The sequence below is a fragment of the Abramis brama genome, assembly GCF_963993115.1.
Source record: "Abramis brama genome assembly, chromosome: 15".
Classification (NCBI taxonomy): domain Eukaryota; kingdom Metazoa; phylum Chordata; class Actinopteri; order Cypriniformes; family Leuciscidae; genus Abramis; species Abramis brama.
This window is the reverse complement of record NC_139977.1, coordinates 20,953,862-20,976,416: the sequence shown is the minus strand read 5'-3', so window position 1 is coordinate 20,976,416 and position 22,555 is coordinate 20,953,862. Positions and strand designations below refer to the sequence as shown.

General features: G+C 38.8%; 1 protein-coding gene across 2 annotated transcripts in view; it reads right to left on the bottom strand.

Annotated features, from left to right (window-relative positions):
* nectin3b (nectin cell adhesion molecule 3b) overlaps positions 1–21,671 on the bottom strand; it is a 58,487-nt gene extending 36,816 nt beyond the window's left edge. For both annotated transcript variants that reach the window (XM_084136107.1, XM_084136106.1), the window contains exon 1: positions 21,487–21,671. In XM_084136107.1, coding sequence (XP_083992233.1) covers positions 21,487–21,580 — 94 coding nt within the window. In that variant the 5' untranslated portion in view covers positions 21,581–21,671. The remainder of the gene's footprint in view (positions 1–21,486) is intronic.
* Positions 21,672–22,555: the final 884 nt, after the last annotated feature.

The window sequence follows — 22,555 nt, the reverse complement described above, 5'->3', positions numbered from 1 at the left end:
TATAAACATTCATTACACTAGTATATAAACCAGCAAGAGTTTGTTGTTAATTGCCAGCAGCACACCAATGTTACTCATATATGGAGCAGAAACAACGAAACCACTGCGTAATTTTCAGCCCTTCCCGCTTAAGTCTCTCCAGCGCTGGAAAGATTTTCTAATATTAACACGGGTCCTAAAGCTCTTGCCTGATCATAACCCTTCTTTTTCCAGTGACTTTTTCTCTTTTGTAATGTCTCTCAGCCATTTTTCTTTCTAAAGTCACTCTTCAAATCTCCCTTTTGCTCACTCTTTCCACCCCAATCATGAGTGCATTCGCCCCCCTACTGCTGATTGGCTACAAGTGTGTAGCCAGAAATCGCTTACTGTACCTTTAAGATCAAAGCAATATAGATAGTATCAAACATTCTGCTAAGCTTTTAAGTTTTTACTTTAAATTCAGCCTGATCCGCTTTACATACAGTCTTCATTTGAGCTTTGTTTTAATATTTATGCCTAAAATCTAAACTTAAACATTCTTTTGCAGCCTTGCAAACCATATTTCCAAAAGTAAATAATGTAGTCATTACACTTACAATTCTGTTTGGTGCCACTAGTGGAGCAAAAGTACACCCTTTTGGGTTTAACACTTTGGCCCATCTGTGATGAAAGAAGCAATAAACAGGCTGACATGAGAAAGAATTGTCTGACTAATATTTACCCCCAAAGCAAAAGAAAAAGCAAGCAATTTTATATTTTATTTTTCATTGTGAAAGATGAACCAAACATTTCTTGATGGTAAGATTCACTCTTCTAAGTTGCTTAGGAGTATTTTATATATATATACATACACACACACACACATACATACACACATACATACACACACACACACACACACACACACATACACATACATACATACATACATATATATATACACACACATATACATATACATATATATATATATATATATATATATATATATATATATATATATATATATATATATATGTATATGTGTATATATATATATATATATATATATATATATATATATATATATATATGTGTATATGTGTATATATATATATATATAGTATATATATACTTTCTACAGTATATAGATGAATATATATTACACAGGGAAAACTCACTTTAAACAATCTTGTGAATAAGATTTGGGTTATGTCTTCTTTCATCTAAAGTAGGGCTAAGGTACTAAAATGTGCTATTCATCTTCAGGTAAGAAAATAAATAAATGTATTAATTGTTGTTAGGCTACTAAATAAAAAAAATCCTCGTATTAATTTATACTTTAATTTCATTTAAATTAAATACTAATATTTATCTTATTTTAACATTATCTTTTAATAATTAATATATAAGATTTTTGTTCCATTTAAAATTCTCAAAAGAAATGATTCTGTACCTCTCTTATTTGTTTTTTCACAGGTTTAAGCTAAAAATAAAAATTTCTGATAATGTGTTTAAGACTAGTTTCGGCATGCCTAGCCACATACTCCACAAAGACGACAATTTTACCAACATATGCCATGTGCCAAACAAAACGTTCCCTAATGCACTAATGACTAATGTGTTTTATTAACAAAATTGCTTCAGAGTCTGAGAATGAAATTCAGCAGAGACAAATTCTGAATGGTGTAATAAATGTGAATTATACAAACTCATGAATGCTCCACACAGCACAGTCACTGCACCACACGCACACACAAATCCGTACAGCCTGAGAGGTCAGAGCGGCACAGGAAGTTAACTGTCCTGACAGCAAGGACACCGAGCTCCCAGAAGGGTTCGCTCTCTATTCTGCCACAGTCAGCTATTCTGCCACACGCACAATCTACCTGCAAGGTGTGTTGGTGCATGTGAGGGTGTCTGCGCGTGTCTGCGGGAGAAGCTGCACGTCTGTGTCCTGTGAGGTGACAGGGTTCAATTTTCCCTCTCAAAGACAGTTTGTATTCATCGCACATGGCAGGTCGCAATGGAGCTATCACCTCTGCTATGACTCAGCAGATGGGCTTAACTTTGCCACATCTCCTTGACCGAAATGAATATCCATGCATGAAATGGAAGAGAAGGTAGAAGGAGAGCGAAATATGAAGAAAGAAATTAGTTTGTCATTAAACATCCTCACATTCCCTTTATAAACATTCCCTCCTCAGGTCAGGTTAAAACAACAAAAATCTTAATCTCCATAAACAATTCCAACCAAGATCAACTCTCACTAACAATATCAGCTCAGATTCACATTCTGTTGTGAAATATACGCTATGTAATAATCCACAATCATAGAGATTCTCCTGATTTGACCTGGGGATTGGCTGACGAAATAACTAAAATGTTATTCACCTTCTTCAGATGAGAAGAAAAAATAATAATAATTCAGATAAATGAATACACAAACTTTAATGCTTATTTTTCACAGACATACCAACAACAGTTGTTACTATATTATTATTATGAAATGTATTGTTATGCTTATGTTTCATCTATTACGTTAGTATATTTTTCTTTTGCACAGATAAGCTGGAACTGACCTGCGTAAATTGCATGTTAACCTTTTAATGCCTTTCCACTACATGAATGTGACAAAATACTGACCTTTTTCTGACCTTTTTGGAGAAACTACTTTCAAAATATGACAATGATGATAAATGACCATACAGTGACTGTAGAGGTGGAGCATGTGCAAGGGGACAGGTGTTCTGGACAGACAATGAGCTTAACAGCACTGAATCTGCACACGCCAGACACAGGCGCATGAAAGAGGGCCGGAGATGCTGAATGAAAATAGACCTGGGTGATTGAAGAGCTCAAGGTCGTGTCAAGAAAACAGCAGGCGTGCAGGATGGGGCTAAAGGTCATATGACAATTGTTGTGTTGTGTGTGTGAATCTGTACATTAAAAGACAATGACACGCACTGACGTTAAGGGTTACACCATTTTTGTATGTAGCAGCAACAACAGCAGAAGTGGCTTCAGGTTTCACATAAATGTGGTCACTGCATCTCCAGCGGCCTGAGCACTCAGCAGGAACGCACCAGGGACCTCAAACAAGTCTCCGCTTCCCTGAAAAAGACAAATAGCCAGACCAAGCTCTACATAACAGTACAATATAAGGGCATATCAATTTGAAAGTTTTCTAAAAACATTTTTTTTGAAGGTGAAGCTCTATTCCAGTAGTCCTACGAATCAACTTCTAACTCAGACATTTGCTACTGAGTTAAGGAGTCCCAGTTTGGCTGGTTTGCATGAGCAACTCCTAATGCCAAATAAATGTCATGGTAAACCTTAAACGACAATAGTTCAGAATTGCAATAAAATAGCACACAATATGCAGAACAGTTTTAATATTTTAAAATAGAAAGAATTATTAAATAAATAATGAATTAAACAACTTGAGTAAATAATTATTGGGAAACATGGTATAAGGAAAGCTTTTCAGTATATAACTTGTCAGTGTCTTTCTCACACAAAGCTATTGTATGGCTTGTAATATTGCACACAATTCATTTAGAGTGTGTTCACACTTGGCATGTTTGGTTTGATTAAAACGAACCTTGGTGCGATTGTTCGGTCAGTGCGGTTCATTTGAATAAGTCTGAACGCTGCCATCCGAACCCTGGTGCGCACTAAACAAGCGGACCAAGACCACTAAAAAGATGGGTCTCGGTCCGCTTCCAAACAAACTCTGGTGCGGTTCGAATGAAATATGAACGGCGGACCACGGACTAAAGACATGTAAACAAACTAAAACAGGAAGATGCAACCCTAAAAAGGACAAAATGCTCAAGTATACCTGATTTGTCTTGTCATAGTCACGATGTTGCACAGTTCAGTACAGGCATCAGAACCACGTCCCCTCAAAGCAGATCTTCGTTTGTGTGTGTGACGGAGGATTCCTTGACACTCTTTTGACTACTTTACACATTTTATAAGCTCTTCACGAGTTCTCAGCAGGTCAAAATACCATCATATGTAGGCTACGCACATACAAGCACACAGCATTGTTTTGGATGTTCGGCAAGTTCCCTCACGAAATGTACGTATTAAAAGCCCACCAATCAGGTTGTGAACATATCCCTATGCCTTTAGGTTCGGTGTTAAAATGTCAATGGGAATGCTAAGTGGACCAGGACTAAATGTTTTTTTTGGTCCGGACCAAACGAACCAAGCAAACTGAACTACAAGTGTGAACACACCCTTAGACTACTTTTATGGTTTCCCTTTTGGAGCTTGACGAACGCAATCAGCAATTCACCGGCTGTCAGCAGGCTGGTTTCTCAAAGAACAGCCAACAATTGATGACAGAAAACAGAGCCACCTCACTTCACCTCACTGTTTCGCTTTAGTTTCCATCTTTCAGCAATAATTTCTACTAACGTTAGCTGGCGCGGTGTTTTTAGCAATGGCGGTCACCGTCGAGTTGTTGCTCACAATAACCCCGCCCCCAGCATGACGTGGTAAAAGAACGGTTCTAGTCCAGCAAAGAGTTGGTGCCGCTTTGGAACCAATTTTCCTGGCCGAGAACCGGTTCTTTGCTGTCGAAACAGAAAGAACTGGTTCGCGAGTCGGCACCGGCTCCGAACCGGCACCAGCACTGCCTTGGTGGAAAAGGGGTAACAGAGCATCCTGGTGCAGGGGCTTGCCGAGCAAGAGGCCAGCGGGCATGCATGTAAAGAGACAGAAAACGTGTGTGAAAGCCTGTGTTGTGACAGTCCGAGCGGTGATGTCTTCAGGGCAGCAGAGAAGCCTATGCTCACACACAGAGATGGTGGTTTTGGGAAGAGTGACTCATGGGGCTCCCAGCTCCACAGCATACTAGCTCCAGTCTAGACCACAGAGAGGCCAGGAGACTGCCAGAATCTACCCAATACGAGCACAAACAGCCAGTGTGAGGGGGGCGTGGATGTACCCGAGGATTCTGGGACTGAGTGTGATGGAAGTCAAATATAGCATGAGGAACCCCCACAAATTCTTACACATGCACACTAAAATACATTTGTCAGGCATTATTTTCCTCAAAAAAGGAGCTATGATCTAAAGTAATTGGTTTCATTATAGTTACAAGGAAGCTTGTCAAATATGATAAGTCATAAAAAGTCAGAATAGCAAACATGCTACAAAGCCATTTTTTTTCCATATTATGAGTGATGTTAAAGGAAAGCCTGATGGTTGTGTAAAGATTTTATTGATGACATTGCCAAAACAAAGTGAGATTATAAAAGCATCACAAAACCGTCAAAAATCAACTCTTTTGCTGTGAAAATCCCTGATTGTAACACGTGACTGAAAAGCTGCAACAGCACAATGGCTAGCGCAGCAGCCTAGGTCATATTCTAATGCTGAGTCACCGTGTCTCTATTCCTCAGGCTTCTAATCAGTCAACCTCACAGAGCTGCAATTCACAAGCCACTGTTTTCTAATGGTCAAAACAGCGATGGAAAAATAGCTGTTTCTCATCTCCTACGTCAAATCCTTAACACTCCCCTTTTGCTCCAGCAGAACAAACCAATGTTTTCATTTTACTTTGGTTGTCTTTTCCATCCCTCTGAGGCTAATATCATTCCATGTGCCTGGTTAAAATGAGACCAGAGTGAAAGGAATATATAGGGTGGAAAAAAAGCAGCAGCAGCATATAGGAGAAGAAAAAGATAGATAGGTTTCAAATGCTTTTGACTAGTTCAATATATTCTGGCAAATGTATTCAAACAAACTGTATCATCTGTTCCAAAATCAGACATCTTTCTGACTGTAAAAATATAGTGAGAGAGAAAAAAAGAAAGAAAAAAACTCATGTCATATTTATTTTTTCCACAACTTTTTTCCAAACAAGATTTTTTTTTACAACAATCTTCAAGCAGCAATTAATTTTTACCATGTCTGTCATTAAAAACAAACAAACATATCAAATTAATTAAATTAAAAAATATTAAATTAATAAATACAAAATAAAATAATGTAAATATAAAATCATACAATACACAAGTAGTATTTAAAATAAAATAAAAATACATTAAAATAAATAAAATAATAATTCATAATATAAGAAAATGAGTAAAGTATTGTATGGAAAAGCTGCGTAAAGAAGATGCGAAAAAAAAAAAAGCATACGGGTTTGGAACAACATGAACGTGAGTAAATCATGAACTATTCCTTTAACTGTACAACATTAAGATGTGACACATCAAAGCTGACACTGTATGAATAAAAACCAGCCCTTCATTTCTCCTGGGCCAAATTACAGAGCACCCCATGTGCACTCAACCCCAACACTCCCTGAGAGACCCCATTTTTCTACATGATAGCAAAAGAGGTCTCTGAACAGTGATTTCCTTCCTTCTCCACTTCAAAACACTGCTAATCACACCATTAACTATCGCAATTTAATGCTGTTCCCTGGGCTCTCGGCACACCATTCAGCAAGCAGCAGCAACGGGAAGATAAATGAAACATGGCTTTAATGTGTGCTGCTAATAGAGGGAGAAATGCTTTTCTTATGGGAAAGTCCCAGTTGTTTCCGCTGTCCAGCCAACTTGTTTCCTCATTCCCTGCAACTTCTCACAGAGGCTTCACACTGGGCAATGATACATTTCATTCCAAAACCTAACCGAGTTGCCTCACTGCATGTATAGGCAGCACCCTAACAGACACGAAACCTCACAAGCGACCAATCTGGAAAGCTCTACACAGGCAGCACATAAATAAAGTTCCACATGGGAGGCGAGGCGCAAATCACAATTGATTGCAAAAGAGTTTGATGTTAGCATGTTGCTACACTAAGGGTGGTGTGATAAAAAACAACAACAGTGCACTAAGGAGTTAAACTATTTGGTAGCACTTTAGTTCGGGGACCCATTCTCATTATTAACTAGTTGCTTTTAAGCTTGCATATTACTAGCATTTTGGTTGTTTATTAGTACGTATAAAGCATCTACTAATGCCTTATTCTGCACCCCTTCATCCTACCCCATGCCTTCCTTACTAACTTTTAATAAGCAGTAAATTAGTTTGAGGCAAAAGTCATAGTTAATAGTGAATATGTGTTCCCCAAACTACTATTTTAATTAGACTGATTTTTTTTTCTTTTCTTAAAATCCTGAGTTTGTTTGACCTAACAAGGCAACAGTTTTGTTGCCTATACCTTCTAAGCCTTTGAGTCTGAACTGAAGTGGGCCTATGATGCCTTAAAATGCTGCCTAGGTAGACAGCTCAAGGTTTTGAAATCAAACAGTTGTCAAAACAAGAAAATGCCGAAATGCCAAATGAGAGAGCTGTGATTTCGATCCAGACTGGATGTACAATATTATGATCAGACTAGTTAGGTCATTTGTTTCTACATTCATCCAGATCTGATATAAAGGGCTGGTTCCAATCTCAAGCTCAAATCCCGCTCTGTGATACATTAGCGTGGTGAGGACAGATTTAAATACACAAAGCAAAGCAGGTCTCAAGGATCTGTCTGACCACAAGTCTCTGAAGGGACAGATGGACTCTTGCTTCAAAACACTGCTTTCTGCTGTCTGCTTTCAGGTCGGCCCATCAAGTTTGCGCTGCGACAGGGAGGGACTGAGAAATGAGCGGTTTGGGGGCCGATTCAGTGTTTGAGCGTGGGAGATGCAAGCTCCTCGCTGTGGTAGGTGCAGCAGAGCTCCAATAAGGCCTCCTAAACAAACAGAGGTTTAAACCTATGGGAGATTTTCTGACATCTAGGATATTTGCCCAGCGTATCATCCTAAAAAAATCCCTTTTCAAAGTCCACATCCCAGGAAAACAAGAGAGAGGGTGGGTACAGACAAATTCAGCTCAGCTTTGCCAATGCGGAGGATGTTGGAATACAAAAAGTTTACTTGAATGATGAAAAGAGAGAACGAGCCAGTTTGATCTCTCTGTTGAAGACTCCCTGAAAGAAAAGCAATGACTCAGAGGTGTAAGGCCTATTTCTATCAACTGAAATGTGGATTCATTTTAGACCACATACCTTATGCAAAACATGCCAATGGCAAACAATGCTGCCATTGACAACAAAAGCATACAATGGAAATTGCTAAATTATTAAATGAATGCAATTAAAATACTGTAGCAAATGTGTTTTCATATGAAAGAATCAGATGCTTAATTTTCACAAACCATAGTACACAAAATAGATCAGTTATTACTTCAGTCAAGGTGCTGACGAATCTGGGAAAGTGACAAAATCAAATCGATTCAAGGATGGCACCAATAATAATGAACTTCTAGCCTGTACAGAATTATTAGTTTAAATTTCATGTTATAAAAATATATACACTACAACTATACAATCTATACTATGTTGTCTAAAAAAAAAAAAAAACACACGATTTAAAGGGGCTATATGTAGGAATTTTCATGTATTAATTGGCAATGTGTGAACAGCTTGCAATGAAACTTTAAAAAAAATAGAGACCTTCCCCCGACTTCCTAGGTCGTCTATGAAAGCCTGCAGACTGGACTGATTTCTATGTGAAGGACTTGGGATGTTTTTGACAGGAAAAATCTAAAGGGTTTTTGTGATGGTTACGCACACTCAAGAGAGCCTCTCTTCTATTCTATGATACATGAAATGAATGCTTATACAATCCTGAAAAACATTCAGGATAATGCAGAATTCTATACGGTAAATTTGTGTCATGCAACGAAAAGGTATTAATTCAAACTACAGTCTCACATAGTCAGATCTATTTAGTCTATAGTCTCAAATATACTTTAGAATCAAAATATCAGTGTCAATTTAATAACATGATACAGACAAATGAAGTGTACAACTTTTCCATATAGATATGAATTGTGCAAACATATCCACATTGCTACGATCAGATGCATTTTAACTGCCGTTTTCTCACCGCTGTAATTTTTGTTGTGTTTATTTTGTTATTGAGAGGAAAGCAAAGCACCCAACACATTACATATTCATCTAAACGTCGCTCTCAGCAGCGTGGATGGCGTTGGGTATTTTCATTAAAAGTATAATGCTGCAAAGGGATTTCCAACTTCTTTTTACTTCTAAGCGAAGAATGAACAAGAACTTCGCCATGAGTAGGCTATATCGGGGCCTTGAATCACGTTTAGTCTCTTATACGTTACGTGTGCACAAGTGTGATCACGAGCAATAACTTGCTGCCTGCAGTTCACTTACAGGCCACCGGTGTCGCTAATAACAAGAGTTTCTTGAATTCTACATATAGCCCCTTTAAATGCTACAAGTGAATTTAGGCATTATATAATCAAATGTACAATATATATATATCCATCCTATAGGTGGAAATGAGCATGCATAATTAAACTAATCAGCAATTTTGCTAATGATATGCTAGCAAGTGATATGCTAATGATATATAGTGCATCTCTAATTATAAATCAATTTCTTTTTTATTAATTCAGACAGCATGCTCACAATAATAAATAAATAAAACAAGTTATGAGCATGTTGTCTGAATTGAACACGCCACACGTCCGTATTGAAGCCCAAAAGACTTTCTTTCATAAGCTCCAATTTAACAGCACTGAGGGACTATCTAATTAAAGAGTGAGAGGAGACGGATGCACTTGGGTGGGATGCAGCAGTCAGATTCTCTGCACATGATTAGATGAAAAACATATGAAAATAAAATAGATGAGTACTTCAATTCAAGTTAATACTGTCAGTCTTTCAATCACGAGCCCTTCACAAAATCAAAAGACTTCCGGTGCTACAGACCCAGATGTTAAAATGTCTTCTGGAGACATTCATTGGCAATGCATTCACATCAAGGAATCAGAAGAAGAATGTTAAACTATAAGCTCCAAGAACTTCAAAGTCCCTTATGTGTATGATATGACAACAATGGTATGCAACGATGATGATGATGATGACAACAGTATGTGAAGTCACGTGCAGAGTTTCACATTTGCCTGCAATCATGACAGAAAATGCTGTGCCACATCAGACCGAAGCCATTCGTTCAGTGACGTCAGCAGCTAGGAGCTCAGCAGTCTTTATAATTAAAGTCGCATTGCGTTTTAGTGCATTGAAAGAAAGGAAACACAATTACAGCAATCCTCATCTGGCATGGCTGCCAGAATTGCATTTCAGAGTGCATGCATTCCAGAGTGACAAAATGAGAAAACCATGAAGGCCTCCATCATTGGAACACTATTAAAAAAAAAAAAAAAAAAAAAAAGAAAAAAAAAAAGAGACACCAGCCAACTAAGATACTGAGGAGTTTGAGTGCTCCAACCAGGCCGAGCGGAAATCTAGATATTTCCATGAATGATTAAAGCACGTGTTCATCCACAGTGGAAGGATTTTAAGTGAATCATTTCCAAAAAAGGTGGCTAGACTGTTATTCTGGTTGAACTCGGACACGTCGTTCAATCACACCAGTAGAAAGCTGGTGATAAAACAATATTTTACAGTAAATAATCTGAGTGAACCAAGTAAATTTTATTTTATTCTTTTTCATAAACAAAATCTTATTTAATTCTTTCAATTTCATGTAAATCTATATACCCGTCATAAAAAGATTTTTAAAAAATTATTGCAGAGAATTTAATTTTCTTTTAATTTTCCTTTTTGCATAAATCTCTTTAGAAATAGATTGCCGGTGTATCAATACACCCAAGAGTCCTGCCAATTCATATGCATCAATTGTGAATCATTTGTTTTGGATTGGCCAAATTTAAAATAATTTTAAATTTTAAATAAGAAAACGAGTGAGTGAGTGAGTGAGTGAGTGCAAGTATAAACAATCAAATGCAGAACTGCAGAACTCTGAATTAGCAAAAATGAAATGAAATCAATTCACTTTCCAAGATTATCAGCTTTACATTTAGAAATAGATGTCTTGAGTTTTAGAAGGTTTTTTTGCCCAAAAAAAAAAAAAAAAAAAAAAAACCTGAAACACATATCGGCTGACCGCTAGTTAAAACCCACTACTTTTGATAATTCAAAGAAGATCCAATGATGTCAAACAAGACACTATGACATGAAGTAGTGAAGAGGGCTGCTTCAAAAAACAAGTTAGCCAAACATAGTTCACACCCAAAAATGCTGATAAGTGTGGGTGGATTAGACAATGCTTGCATGGGAACTGAGTGACCACTTCACGGTCCCAGCGTGCCTGTGAAGGCTTGCTGAAAACCAGGAAGGAAGGACCGGTGTTCGCTTATCAGTAAAAGGCACTGCATTTAAAAGTGAATCAGAACAGAAGGTCATGACAAAGCTCTAGTTTTCAGAGAACCAAAAGTAACAACAACAAAAAAAAGCTCCACCTAAAATAATCAACACCAAATTCTTATCAATGTAATGGGTGACGATGACCTCAGCATCAGATCAAATCCACTGTGGGACTACTTAGGTTAGTGAGGAGAATGTTCTTAGATCAGAGTCTAATCCACTGCATTCCAGGCATTTTAAAACAGGCTTAAAAAGCTTTCAATGCACCTCGACCAAACACTGCACTACCTTGAAAAGCAGCAGAATTATATGTCAGCGAATATATGCTTTCGTGAGACTTCGGAGTCTCTTACTGGATTATGCATTAAGCTTATTCCAGGATCACTATCATGATGCCTTTAGGTTATTTAACGATAACATCAAGGTTGTCCCACAAACAATGCAAGTGTTATACTGAAATCCAGTGGCCATATGATAACACGCACCATTACTAAATGATTTCTAAACTGAGTAAACTGTCAAACATGCATACATAAACTTAACAGGCCTCTCATTAAAACCTTCCAGGGCTGCGGGCACACACAAATAGAGGGTTGAAATCAATGACAACACACCACATACAAACAGGCTTTTGTAAGGAGTGCTGTGGGCCCTCTGAGAGACCCCAGGGATTTCCATGTGTCCCGGGACGATCTGAAAAATATCTGAAATGTGCATAAACTGGGCCAGAATACATCATTCTGAAAAAAAACCCCAATGGAATATGAGATTAAAGATACAGAATCAAACAGCTTTGAGAGGAGAGGTGGGGAACTGTGGGAGAGAAAGACGCCATGGCAACAAAACACTTAAGCAAAGAAACAACTCAGGATGGATTACATTTTGTATGAAATCTATATGCTTTCCTTTCTCCATGTCATAACATCACGCAACAAAATGACTTACATGTGTTTTGCTATGCTTAAATGGTCCCTCCTGGGCAAGTATCACATACAGAGATAACTAAGCAAACCATTAGTTAAAATGTAGTATATGCTTTAATTAATTAACATATTAATTCATTAATATACAATTCATTAACATGCATTAGGTAGTTAATATATCAGGTATGATGAACTAATAATAATGAACATTACTATGTTATGACCTCGAAACACTTTTACCATAGTGCATGATTTGTAAACTAATACATGGCCCTGTTTACACCTGGTTTTAAGATGCGGTTTTGTCGATCGGATCACAAGCAGACGAGGGAGACACATACCCGTTTACACCTGGTGTTTTAATCCATCTCTTTTGTCCAGTTTCAACCACTTCTATCCTGATTTCTTCGAGGGGAGGGTCTATAAGCGGGTAAATGTTTTGGCTTTTTCAGATTTTTCGATCTAATGGATGAAAAAGCACGTGCAATTTACATTTTAAACGCACCTTGAGTCAACAGAAAAACACACGAAACGAAACGCTCAAAACGTTTTCGACCCAGTTTACACCTGTATTTAGTGTCGTCCACTTGTGAGCTGATTAGTGGTCGACCGATATTGTTTTTTTGATGTCCGACGCCGATATATTAAAGAGCAGGGTGGCCGATGGCCGCCCGTTATAAAGCCGATATTTTTATATATACTTTATATTTATTTTAATCAATATTATATCGGCCTTGGCAATATATCGGTCGACCAAAATGAATTTTAATACCAGGTGTAAAACGGCCTTTGACATTGCATCATCTGACCTCATAAACTTGCTCTTCATCTCACCTGCACAGCATTGCACTTTAGATGGAGACAGTGAAACACGAGTCACAACACTCGATAAATACAGATCAAAGACTTAAAGAAGGAAATGAAAATGACATGGTTGCCACAGCAAATTTGTTTTTATTTGCTAACACTATGGGTTATCTATATAAAGGGTTGAGTGTAGGTGGTATGCTATTTTCAAACATGATAAAGCATTAATTAGCACCACTCACTAGACATTACATTTATTCATTTAGCAGACACTTTTACCCAAAGTGACTTACAATTAAGGAATACAAGCGATTAATCTAAAGAGGCTATAAACATAAGACATGCAATTAATACTGTGGGTGCTTCTCATTTCTTATTTGTGCATCCTCGTTTCCTTTCCTCGTGTCTCAGCTCCACCCCCTGTAGGATGCGAGGGAAGGCTGCAAGGAAAGAAGATGAGGACGGAGGAATCGAATGAAAGCTTTTTTTATACATTGGAATACTCGAGCATCACTTCACTGCGTCATCAGCAGCGCTCAAGGGATCTGCCCTTATGTTGTTGAAGTTTGTTTATTTAAGAAATTCATAATAAATAATAATAAAGCAAGATACCCTGTTGAAATATGTGAGATGTGTGGTTTATATAAACTGCAAAGGTAAAGTATAAATTAAAATTATTGTGACCGATGTGAAGGGGGAGGAGAATTTATATGTGCGTCACGTTTTAGTCGATAAAACTCTTCCGCATAGGATACACCTGTGTATCCTCGCTCATGACTCCTCTGGAAGCCTCCTCGCTCCTCGATACTCGACTCCACGTGGTGCAATTAGAGAATTGAGATGTCCTTCAAGATGGCTGAGCTCGATCGGTTTCCGGGTCATAGGATGGAGGATGGAGGAGCGAGGAGACGAGGAGGGTTATTGAGAAGCACCCAAAGTTTCAGTTATCGTTCAGGATAGTAAAAGCTAGAATAGGATTAATGAATAGTGAGAGCATAGGTGAAAATGGTGAAATATTTATTGTTTTTATATTATTTTTCAGCAGGCTGCAGTCAAGTGCTCAAGGAAGAGATGGGTTTTCAGTTGTTTCTTGAAAATTGTTAGGGATTTGGCGGTCCGGAAGTGGTTGGGAAGATCATTCCACCAGCAAGGAACAGTGAACGAAAACGTTCTTGAGAGTGATTTTGTGACTCTCTGCAATGGAACAACGAGACGCCGCTCATGTACAGACCGAAGGCTCTTTGAGGGGATGTAGACTCATGAGAGAGAGTGGACAGTGGAGGTAGGAGGGTGCAGAGCCCGTGGCCATCCTGTAGGCAAGCACCAATGTCTTGGACTTGATGAGAGCCGCAACCGGGAGCCAGTGCAAAGACATGAGCTCTCTTGGGTTCGTTGAAGACCAGTCGAGCCGCTATATACTTGATCATCTGTAAAGGGTTTGATTGCACATGTTGGAAGTCCAGCCTAGAAAAGACAAGGGCCTGGACAAGAAGCTGTGTTGCAGGCTCAGAACAGAAGGGCCTGATGATCTTCATGAGAGTTGTTGTACAGTGAAAACCTGCATGATCATGGTCTTTGAAAGTCAGCTTTCATCATGTTTAAATCCATAGTTGTGTATTAAAGCTTTGATTTTTCTCCCCAAATCAGTGCAGAAAATGCAAATCCTTAAGGAATCATATCACACTCAAAGTCATAACCAGCAGCACAGCAAATATAAAATAATATCTATGACTGCCATCCTCCAGTGACAGCTGCAAAAAGTAATCAAGCCATAGAGTGAAGTTAGAAACTACATAAGGGGTGAAAATGTCAGTGTTAACCACAGGCTCGTAGAAGACACACGGCTTGTCTCCCCACCCACAGAGAGACAGCTGCTTGATGAGGAGGTCACTGGAACTCGGCTGCCCTTTATGCTCCGGCAAAAAGCTGGGCTGGTCATCTCAGAGATTAATACTGGGGAGAACTGCACACAGAGATCGCTGACTGTCTGTTTGTTTCTCTCTCATGTTAACAACAGCACCATCACAACACACACACACACACACACACACACACACACACACACACACACACACACACACACACACAGATAGCATCCTAAGCTGGCCTCTTCATTATTGCTTGGGCTTAATCCTCTTTTGCAACAGAGGGACAGATGAATGAATCCCAGTTCTCTACAGCACTGACATCTCATCGACCCCCTCTTAAAATGTCACAAAATTTTAAATCGATCTGTGTTGGCTATTAAATCTCCCTGTGGTCCTTAATTTCAGAAAAACCTGCCGATTTTTGATCTTCTGCTAAAAGCACATTTTCGTACCTCAGTTTGGGACAAATCGCTGGCAGTGCTCTGTTCTCTGACGGTGCGGCTCACCAATAGCCCAAAACATCACAAGTTATATAAAGAGTCAGCCAGACTGAAGACCATGTTCATTGTCGGTTTACAATATTACAGTTTCTACAGGAAACAAAATGACGCTTATGCTATAATGTCTTATTCTGGAGGGGACAATAAGAGAACACTTTTTGTATAGGGACGCAATATGCGGTTGAGTACCTGCTATGCACAAGTAAAAACAATATTCGAACTTCACAAACTGATTTTCCTCTGACTGTAGTAGACACCAATGGAAAAACTGAATGAATAAAGAATATTATTTAAAAAAATGTAGGGCTGTGAAAAGTTAACATGTTAAGTTATTCATTGAAATGTTTAAATAAATAATTTTTAACATTTATCACATTTAATATTAGAAATTCATTCATTATGCTTTCTAAAGACAGGCTGGAATCAAATTGGCTGTGAATCTACCTAAACCGGTAATCAAATCTCTTCATAAGTTTGATGTCGGTAAGATTTTCTGCAAAAGTCTGCAAAAACATTTGATCTCCAGTCTTCAGTGTCACATGATCCTTCAGAGATCATTCTCATATGCTGATTTGCTGCTCAAGAAACAGTTCTTATTATCAATGTTGAAAACTGTTGTGCTGCTTAACATTTTTGGGGAAATTATAAAAAAAAAATACAGGACTTTTTGATTTATAGAGTACAAACAGCATGTATAGTATTTGAAATCTAAATTGTTTGAAATAAATGTCTGTACTATTTACTTTTGATCAATTTAATGTGCCCAGGTTAATAAAAGATATGAAATAAAATAAATCTTACTGACCCCAAAAGTTAAAATAATCTGGTCATTAAGCTCTGGGTGAGTGTAAAGGGCAACATTAGAATCACAACCGGTACAGAAGGTGAGCTTACTCTCCACCGTATGCTTCTGAACCAACAGGCTCTCAAAAGCACAGATGAAAGGGTCTAAATAAAGAGGTCATTCATTATTCAACCCTGCTCCAAAGCAGTGTGACCCGGAGTGCCGAAGTGTGGAAATCTCTACTCCAACTATACCACAAAACATGCATGTTTCTCGTAGGTTATTCATGAATAAACAATGAACAAAGAACCTGGCTAAGACTTCTCAACATGTACAATGCATTGATACTGTAATGGTCTTGTGGACGGACACTTTGTTTTACCTCACATATTCCATTGTCAAGCATTACAAGATTTTTTTACAAGCATTTTTGAGCTTGTCCACTTTCGACCACTTGGGTAGTCGAAAACGCATTTGATCAGATTGTAGACTCAGTTTAGACACTCATGTGTTCAAATGCGTTCGAAAAGCCACAAAAGACCACCTACTCTCCGCCTACTGACTTAATGCGTAAACATTATGGGAAGTGCGCTAGCCAGACGGGATTTAAACTTTGTTGGCTGGAGACCCAAGTTTGGTTTGAAGACGAAAAACTTTTGAAGACGAAAATTCCTGATTTCTAACACACACTCACAGCGTTCGGCGTCGTCTTGTGGCTATCAGAGCAGAAACGAAAGTTGCTGCTCTTCCGTGTGTTTTTTCTTCGTCTCCGGTCGTGTTCATATTTAAATTGCGTGAGCTTATTTTGTCCAGTAGATCAAAAGTTCTAGAAAAAAAACAAAACCATACATTTACCCGCCTATAGACCCACGCCTCGAAGAAATCAGGACAGAAGTGGTTAAAAGTGGACAAAGGAGACGGATTAAAACACCAGGTGTAAACGGGTATCCGTCTCCCTCGTCTGCTTGTGATCCGATCGACCAAAATGCATCTTAATACCAGATGTAAACAGGTAAGAGTGAGCACTCAGGGGGCCGGGTAGCAGTGATTTAAGCTCTAGAGAAATACACAGAGATTGAGAGTGTTGAAAGGATTGTGTTTAATACCACTAATGCTTCAATTTCCACATCACCTTTTAGTGCTTTTATCGATCATACTGAAGAGAGTCAAGAGAAGAGTGAAAAAATAAGTAAGAAAAATATATTTATATAATTTACTCATATATTACTGCAAATACTATTAACCTCTGATGTTAGTGGTTCCTGGTCCAGGACCAATATGAATTTAGGACTGAGGACAGTGCTGATTTTCTGTGGTGGAAACTGCACCAGCACCCTACACCCTAAACGGATTTGGCTGACACAGTAGGATAAAATAGAAAATTATATTTTTCCATGTCCAGTATTCATTAATTTATTATTTCCAGTATTTATAGTTGTTCAGGTCTAGCAAGTGGTGTGATACAGTGATACAATGATAACATTATAACACTCAAAGCAGTGTTCATGCAGAATTTATGGTACTTTTCACAATGGGATACAAAATAAGATCTTAAAGGAGCTGTATGTAAGAAATGTATTTCAATTAATCATAAAATGGCCCTGATATGTCACTAGACATTAAGAAATCATGTTCATTTCAAATACTTATATCACTGACAACAGTAGTCCGGCCAGGATATTGTCATTTAAAAAGTGAAGTTGCAGCCCTCAACTGATGTTGATGTTGTCATGTTGTGTTTTGGCCTGATGCGCCACCCTCCACCTATCTACCAATCACGAAGTCAGTAGTGTTTCGGCATCCGGGTTGCCAGCTCTGCTCTAGTTACCACAGCTGCAGCTACAAACGTTCCTGCTGGATCCTGCAGCATATCTGGCAACCTCAAGTCAGGGGGGAGGGGGGAGGGGATACACTGCTCTACAGTAATTTGAAAGTGATTGCAGTACCAGTTTTGGCCACAATCTTACATACGGCTCCTTTAAGAAAAAAAAACTGCAAATGTACAGTATTTTCTAAATGCATGGTAATTATTCATCTTATTGTGAATCCATGCACACATTTGATTTTAATTTTTTTTTATGTAATTTTTTATCAAAACACAATAACTCTAGCCGCATTTCCATTACCCTTCAAATTGCGCGAATTGAAATTGCGAATTGAAAAAACGCCCAATGGAAACACGTCAATTTCGCAAAAACTCGCATTTATCGCAAAACAGTTTTTACGCTCGCATGAGGTGGTTTTCAGGCTATTAGAAAAATAAATATTTCGCAAAACTGCAATGGAAACAGTTTTTGCGCATTAGCAGTCACCTGACGTAGATGACGCGGTGTGTTTGGACAGAATACGAGACGGAGTTCTTTATTAAATTCATAAAAGACAAAAGAATTACATGAATAATGGATTCTAAACCTCAAAGAAATGCCAAAATCAAGACCTCGAAGCAGATATGAGGGAGAAACACCCAGAAACACCTCATATGTGCCGCTCACAAGTATAATAAGGGTCGTTCCTTACCATTAATGCTTGGAAAACACGCATACATCTCCTTCGATTAATAATAATGGCTATCATCTCATCCACATAAACCACACCCCTTTTCTTCATCTGCCTCCATCCAATCAACAATTGATGAATTAAAATAAGTCCCCGTTTCACTCGGATGTACATTTTTCATCAAAAAATTGCTTTCAGTTGTGGCCTAATAGAGAGTCAGACTGGTAACCAGAAGGTTGCAGGTTTGAGTCTCAATACTGGCAGGAAATGACTGAGGTGCCCTTGAGCAAGGCACCTAACCCCCAATCGCTCCCCACGCACCACAGAAAGAATGGCTGCCCACTGCTCCGGGTGTGTGTCCACGGTTTGCAGTGTGTGTTTGTGTTCACTGCTCACTACTCCTAATGTGTGTTTTGCAGAAGACAAATTCTGAGTGTGGGTTACCATACTTGGTCTTCACATGTAACTTTCACTTTTTATTTTAAATTTTAACACTGCTACATGCTTTTAACAGTTGAATATGTTGGGAAAGTCAAGACTCCTGATATGGGACACAAACATTTTGTTATTACTGACATCTGATGCATTTGAAACTCTTCTCAAACTTGTTGATCTTATGTTGGATAATACTTTAGGAAATTGAATAGTCCTCTACAAAAACATAGAATTTGTACATCATGTTCAGTAATGGACACCAAAGCGTATCATATTCATAGAAAGTACCATGATATCTGTACAAAAAGTCTAGATACTGATATCACCTGGCTGAAATAAAGACAAGTGGAGAAACTCTGCCTTTAACAAAGAAAAGGGCCTGAGAGAAAATTTAAGTTATTAACCAGCCAATTTGATTCAGGGATAAAAATGGAACACGGCGACAGAGACAGAGAAAGAAAAGCAATTAAGATGACATGAATAAGAAGGAGTGAAGAGGAGTTCGAGAGAGAGGTAGAGAAAGAACGGGAGCGAGGGGGGGAGGGATGGAGCGGGGGATATACAGAGTGGAATGCCAGGGCTAATCCCCAGCTCCTGTGTGGTATTTTAACTGTTATTCTTTCCTCCTCGTTCCCCTGCCGCCATCACTCACTGCAGTGCAGCTGAACCACACCATGTCTGGACAAACCTGAGGACAGGAGACGCAGTGGCCGACCCTGCTGGACACAGGGTCTTGGCGTCAGCAGGATGTCTGGCCTGACATTTGTCTCCTTACAATAAACAGGCTATTTTAAAATGTTTAGAAATCACAAAACACTAAGGAGAAGTCAAGTGAAGACCTTTGCTCTTAGACCAATAAAAATGCTAAATCCAAACTAAGTTAGTACATAAAAGTAGACAAGTAAAGCTTTAAAACATCCCACCTCACCTCAGTCCAAATATTTACTTTAAAGTAACTTAGGCATGAAACGAAGTTGCAGTCATCTTTTCTTCCCTATTGTGACATTCATCCAAGACAAACGGATTTTTGAAGGAAGAAAAGAATGTAGGGCGGGATTTGATTTTGTTTGTTTGCTATTGCTGAGATGTGATGAGAGTTGCGATAGGTTGCCCCGCCCTCGCGCCAGTAAACACGTCATCAGAAAGAGATGTTGCAAAATTAGGAGGAAACATGAATTAAATTATGTGTGCGGATAAAGAATTTATAATAAATACTGAAATATTCCATTAAAATTGTTTTGATATCATGGTGACTAACATTTACATGCCACAGACAAAAACGGCCATTCTTCCCAAGTCCCGACAAACACGGCGCGGCGTGGGAATACAAGGCAGGAAAACGATTAAATCAGCTGAGTGAGTGAGTGAGTGATCGATCGGTCGCGAGGACGCTGTCTCTTGCAGACAAACCGGTCACTATGGATACCGCCCAACAGTGCACGAGTTGTGGTCTGACCTCTGCCTGCATGTGTCCCCTACAGCTGCAAAATGATACAACACAGCTGAAGCCCGTTGCTAAAAGAAGGCAACTGCGGTCGCGACAGGTGTGCTCATAGCACCCAGACAGAGACAAAATAAGTTTAACTGTCAACGAGCATTGTGCCCGTAGGAAAATCCATCTTAACATTGCCAGGTATGACCATCTTATAAGTTACCATCCTAAACCAGGCACCGTGCTTAAATGGGATTTTCCAGCAGATAGGCCTTTCCTACAGTCATTAACCAGCAAAGTGCAAAACCAAATAAGCGCCAAACAATGGAAATGTCACTTTGGATTAACTTACATAAAATACTTCTGATCAAGTTACTAGAAACTGGGAATTGCTCGTGTGATTTGGGTCGCAAACGAATGGCTCAGTCCATTATACAGTTTAATTTTCAGTCAACAAACGAGGCAAATCACAGCGAGCTCTATTTTTCTGCTACGGCCACAATTGCACGCTAAAAGCAAACAAACAAACAAAGAGGCACAACATTTGGCATGGATTACCAGCTGGCAAACAATAACTAGCATTCCACTGCCAACATAAATGTCAGGGGGTTACTTCGAGTATTCGACTAGCTATTCTTTAAAGATTTGAGGCTAGAAATAAATGTTCATTTATATTTAAAAACACAGCGATTGTTTGTTTCTCAGTTTCTACTCGGATGTTTCCATGGCAGCTGAATCTCAGTCCTCGTGCGAGATTCCTGCGTTCACAGAATCAGCGTAGTTTGAGGGAAAAATAACGGTCTTGGATAATTACGACGGAAAGATTGGGTTCCAGATGAAATATTTTAAAAGCATCCGAAATGTAATTGGCTACAGGGAAGTTTTAGAAACTTTTCGTGGCACAAACGCCGTTGCATAGTGACGTTTTGAAGGACTGTCCGCGAGCCTGGACGGCATCATGTTCACGCGCTCAATACTTTCCACGGACCGCTGGATTCCCCCAAACTTTGCCAAGGGCATGCGCTCTCACGACACAAGCAAATAAGGCATGATCAAACCTACCTGACACAAATGACAGCATGAGCAGGACTCTAAAATTCAGTCCCGGATGAATCGGGTTATTCCTGAGATAATGGGCAGTCATTGTCAGCGCCATATCGCCGCCCGCGCTCTCGCTTCTCTCGTTCTCCCCGAAACTCAGTCTGAAAGCTCCTCAGCAACAACTCCATAGGGAAAAGGCTGAGTCTGGACCGTACCACTCTGCCTCTCCGTTATGGGGGTGTGTGTCTCACCTGAAGCGCAGTCCATGCAAACCAGTATTTGCAAAACAAGATGTTGACTGAAGTGGATGGTCAAATATAGCTGAAAGTATAGTAGTTTTAGTATATTGTTCATATTCTAAAACAGTAACTGTTTTGTTTACCGAGATTTGTTAACAAATTCTTGCACATTTATTATATGTTGCAGTGTAGCAAAGCACCGCATGCATTTTCACGTTTTCACTGTTATAGCGCGACTTTCTGTCCAATCGGAATGAAAAATGCATTCAAACACGTTGATAGACTTGGCAATGCATGAAATGAAATTTCACCCTCTTTTGTAAATACATTGAATTAATCTTATTGTGAGTGAACAATGTAGCCATGTTTCTTTGTTTAACTTTTGCTTGACCTCGTAATTTTTAGAAACTCGATTGTTCGGCGGTGAAACAACAGACTTCTCTCTGGTGACCTTGTGGATTAATTTGCAGGACTGAATTGTTTACCACAAGACTAGTGATGTACACAAAGAAAATGGGATCAATTTTGATTTCTTGTTAAATAAAATTTTCCTCATATATTGCCAAAAGCCTTTGCCTGAATTCAGAATGGTGTACTAGCCTAGTATAGGCTACTCTACAAGAGTATTCTAGTATGCTATGCTAACTTATTCCGAATTCAGCCTGTGTCAAATAGACATACAATGCATATGAAAAAATCAAACCAGTCATAGGCCTTACAATTATCACAATGGCTGCATCTGAAATCGCATATGCTACTCGACTAGGAACATTTTGAATAAGTAATTAGGCTACTTCACAACCACTAAAAAAGTATGTTCAACATAGTATTAATGTGTGTATGACTGTAAT